The 3,250-nt window shown below is 40.3% G+C and overlaps 2 protein-coding genes across 2 annotated transcripts; both read right to left on the minus strand.

Moving 5' to 3' along the window:
• Nucleotides 1-1,271: 1,271 nt before the first annotated feature.
• On the minus strand, nt 1,272-2,529 carry HELRODRAFT_105142 (hypothetical protein; the record flags this gene model as incomplete). Its single annotated transcript, XM_009023987.1, has 2 exons — nt 2,170-2,529; nt 1,272-2,148 (listed from the first exon to the last, which is right to left on the minus strand). A coding segment is annotated over exon 2 (333 nt), but the record flags the coding sequence as incomplete, so codon positions are not given.
• A 22-nt stretch (nt 2,530-2,551) lies between these two features.
• HELRODRAFT_92695 (hypothetical protein) lies at nt 2,552-2,863 on the minus strand (the record flags this gene model as incomplete). The annotated part of the gene is made up of 1 exon (XM_009023988.1): nt 2,552-2,863. One exon carries the CDS (start codon nt 2,861-2,863, stop codon nt 2,552-2,554), a length of 312 nt encoding a protein of 103 aa, XP_009022236.1.
• Nucleotides 2,864-3,250: the final 387 nt, after the last annotated feature.

Here is a 3,250-nt window from a genome sequence, read left to right on the forward strand (position 1 = left end):
TTGGTTCTTGCCATATTGTCTAGAACTTGCCTGAACGAAAGAGCAGAAAATAAGACACGAAGCAAAAACTTGATAGAGAATAGGGGGAGCGCACTGTAGACAACAATTTATACAGACACGAGATGAGCCGACCTAGTAGAGAGCGCTCCGATCACGTGACTTTTTTCACGTCCAATCACGTAAACGTAATAATGTTGCAAACAGTATTAACGTGAGTTTTGAAACTTTTAATATAATCTACAATTGCAAGAGGTTATAAATTATTTTTTGTTTGTTTGTTTATTTATTTACGTATTTGTTAGTTCATTCATTCATTCATTCATTCATTCATTCATTCGTTCGTTCGTTCGTTCATTCGTTCGTTCGTTCGTTAATCTTTCTAAGGTCAATTTTTCAAGCATTCATTTTACAATTACTTTTTTTTCTGACGTTTCTTTTTATTTTCGTTCGTTCAATCGTACCTCTTGCCACTTATTTTCCAAATGCCGTTCCAGTTTTCTGATGTGCGTTCTTTCGAAATTTTTTTAGTACTTCAATCAGCAGTTTCTCATTACTTTGGGATAGTTATTAGTAATTAAATGCAGTCCATGCAAACTGCTCTTATCTACCTACTTACATAACTGATAGAAATTTGTAGCAAACATTTACAATAGTGGCTTTACTCAATAACGGTCTCAATTAAGGTCGGACGCTCGCGTTTTGTGCAAACGAAGAGAATGAAAAATTCGACTGTGCACAAACAAACGACGAAAGGGATTTGAAAGTGAGGCTAGATGTCATCGTTTTGTTGATGGCTCTGAAAAGAGCCGTTTCTTAAATGATTTTTTTAAATTTTGTTCTCGTTATCAGAGGGTTTTTTTGTTGGCGCTAGTCTTCTTTACGTTGGCAGCGGCGGTAGGCTTTGTCTGTTTTTTGGTGGTAGCCGACTTTGGTTTTTTAGATTCCTTGACTTGCTGTTTTTTAACTATTGTAGCCGGTTTCTTTGGAGAAGCGATCTTTTTGGAGGCAGCAGGCGGTTTCTTTACGGCTTTCTTGAGACTAGAAGTCTTTTCGACTGGCTTCTTTGTGTTGCTAGATGCGGTTGTCTTTTTAGCTGGAGCCGCCTTTTTCGCCACGACTTTCTGACGTTTGTTTTTGGCTTCGGGCGCCGCCACTTTTTTAACTTTATCGGGCGAGGCAGCCGTTCTGGTTTTCTTGGCGGCAACGTCTTTTTTCGGTTTGGCGACATTTTTGTTGGTATCTTTGGCAGCACCGAGGCGAAAACTGCCCGATGCTCCAGATCCTTTAGACTGTTTTAGCATTTCCGACTTGACGCCACTCCTCAGGGCTACTTTGAGGCGAGTGTTGACGGCGTGTTCGTCGCTTCCGACCCTGAAGTTTGCCATGAGGTACTTGAGTATGGCCTGCCTGGACGATCCGCCGCGCTCTTTGAGGGCGACGAGAGCCTGGCGAATCATTTCGTTGTAGGACGGATGCTCGACGACTTTTTTTGTGCCTGCGGCTGCGACGGCCGACTTTTTCTTGCCACCGGCGGTTGATCTCTTGGAAGCGGCTGTCTTCTGCTCATCACCTACATCGGCGTTAGATTCGACGCTCGCAGACATTTTGCTTTAGTGAATGTTCAATTCGCACGGGACGACGGACGGAGAGTAAACTGAGACGGTACGAGCGAACATGAAACATCTAGCCTTTATACCGATATTTAAATGCCTACCTAACGGAGAGCTTCATTTTCGTTCGCACACGTGATCATTTACGGTCGTGCACTTGTAACTTTTTCCGGTCCTAAATTAACCGTCTCGTAAACTCATTTAATATATTCCCATTTTCGACATAAACTTTAAATTCTCTATTGCTTCTTTTTGTTATAGTAGTGTGATTTCAGAGATTGTGAAGAAACTCACTAAATAAATAAAGCTAAAATGAACGTTTAATATAATGTGTAAGATATTTCAAACTTTTTTTCGCAAAGATTGTATTGGCGATTCGTTATTATTTAATAATTAATTAATTGATTGTTTCGTAGTTTAACCAGGTATACTTTCACATATACTTTTCGAATTATACAATGAACAAGGATTTATTTAATGTGTTGGCGTCGTTTTAGGGCTATTTTTGTTTTCATGGATGTAAACGATGGCCGCTCGCACGTGGCCTGCCTACCTCCCGACTTTTACCTAATTTCTTTGTTCTTATTAATTTTGCTTGTTTTGATGAAACAAGTTTTCAAAATAAATAAATAAACGAGATTCAGATGTTCTTTTATACGCGGGCGTGCGATGATTTTAAATGAGCAAAACGGGATATACGAAATCTTATATAATTGTAAGATAATTACATAAAAAGAAATCAAATAATTATAGATAAAATCTTTTCGTTTCGCCTGAAAAAAATAGACGTTGAACCGAATCAATAACAATAATAATAAATTTATGGCCGGTTATAGATTTGTTCGGTGTGGAAGCCGTCGACAGGCTAAGGCTAGACGTCGTGATATTGGGTGGCCCTGAAAAGGACCGTTGTTTACGCACTTACAACTATGCGTGGGTCTTTAACCGCCGAAGCCGTAGAGGGTACGTCCCTGTCTCTTGAGAGCGTACACGACGTCCATGGCCGTCACGGTTTTTCTCTTTGCGTGTTCGGTGTAGGTGACGGCGTCCCTGATGACGTTTTCGAGGAATACCTTGAGAACGCCCCTGGTCTCCTCGTATATCAGACCTGATATGCGTTTGACCCCTCCTCTTCTTGCCAGACGGCGGATTGCGGGCTTTGTGATGCCCTGGATGTTGTCTCTGAGAACTTTGCGGTGACGCTTGGCTCCACCTTTACCCAAACCCTTACCACCTTTTCCTCTTCCAGACATTATTAACCTTCGATTGCTAGAAAATAATATGACGAACTCACGATGCGTGCAGATAGTTATCGCGTGTGAATGAACGACGGCTGTTATATACGAGAAACGAGAGAGCTTACCTCGTAGAGAGCTTTACAGTCACGTGCTAGAAAACGTTCGTCGGCTCTCACTCTTACAACGTCTGTTTGTTTATATCAAGTACATCTATATATTATTACTACATATTTTACTGTTTTATTATTTTATTATATTTTACTATTATTTATATTTTATACGACGCACCCATAGCATTAGTTTATTATTTATTCATCAGTGCGGTTGGGTTGTTTTTTTTTTCGCCCTTTCACTAAAAAATAAATTTCGTGGCACGAAATGCATTTTTCGTACCACGACAAT

Source organism: Helobdella robusta, assembly GCF_000326865.2.
Source record: "Helobdella robusta unplaced genomic scaffold HELROscaffold_389, whole genome shotgun sequence".
Lineage (NCBI taxonomy): Eukaryota > Metazoa > Annelida > Clitellata > Rhynchobdellida > Glossiphoniidae > Helobdella > Helobdella robusta.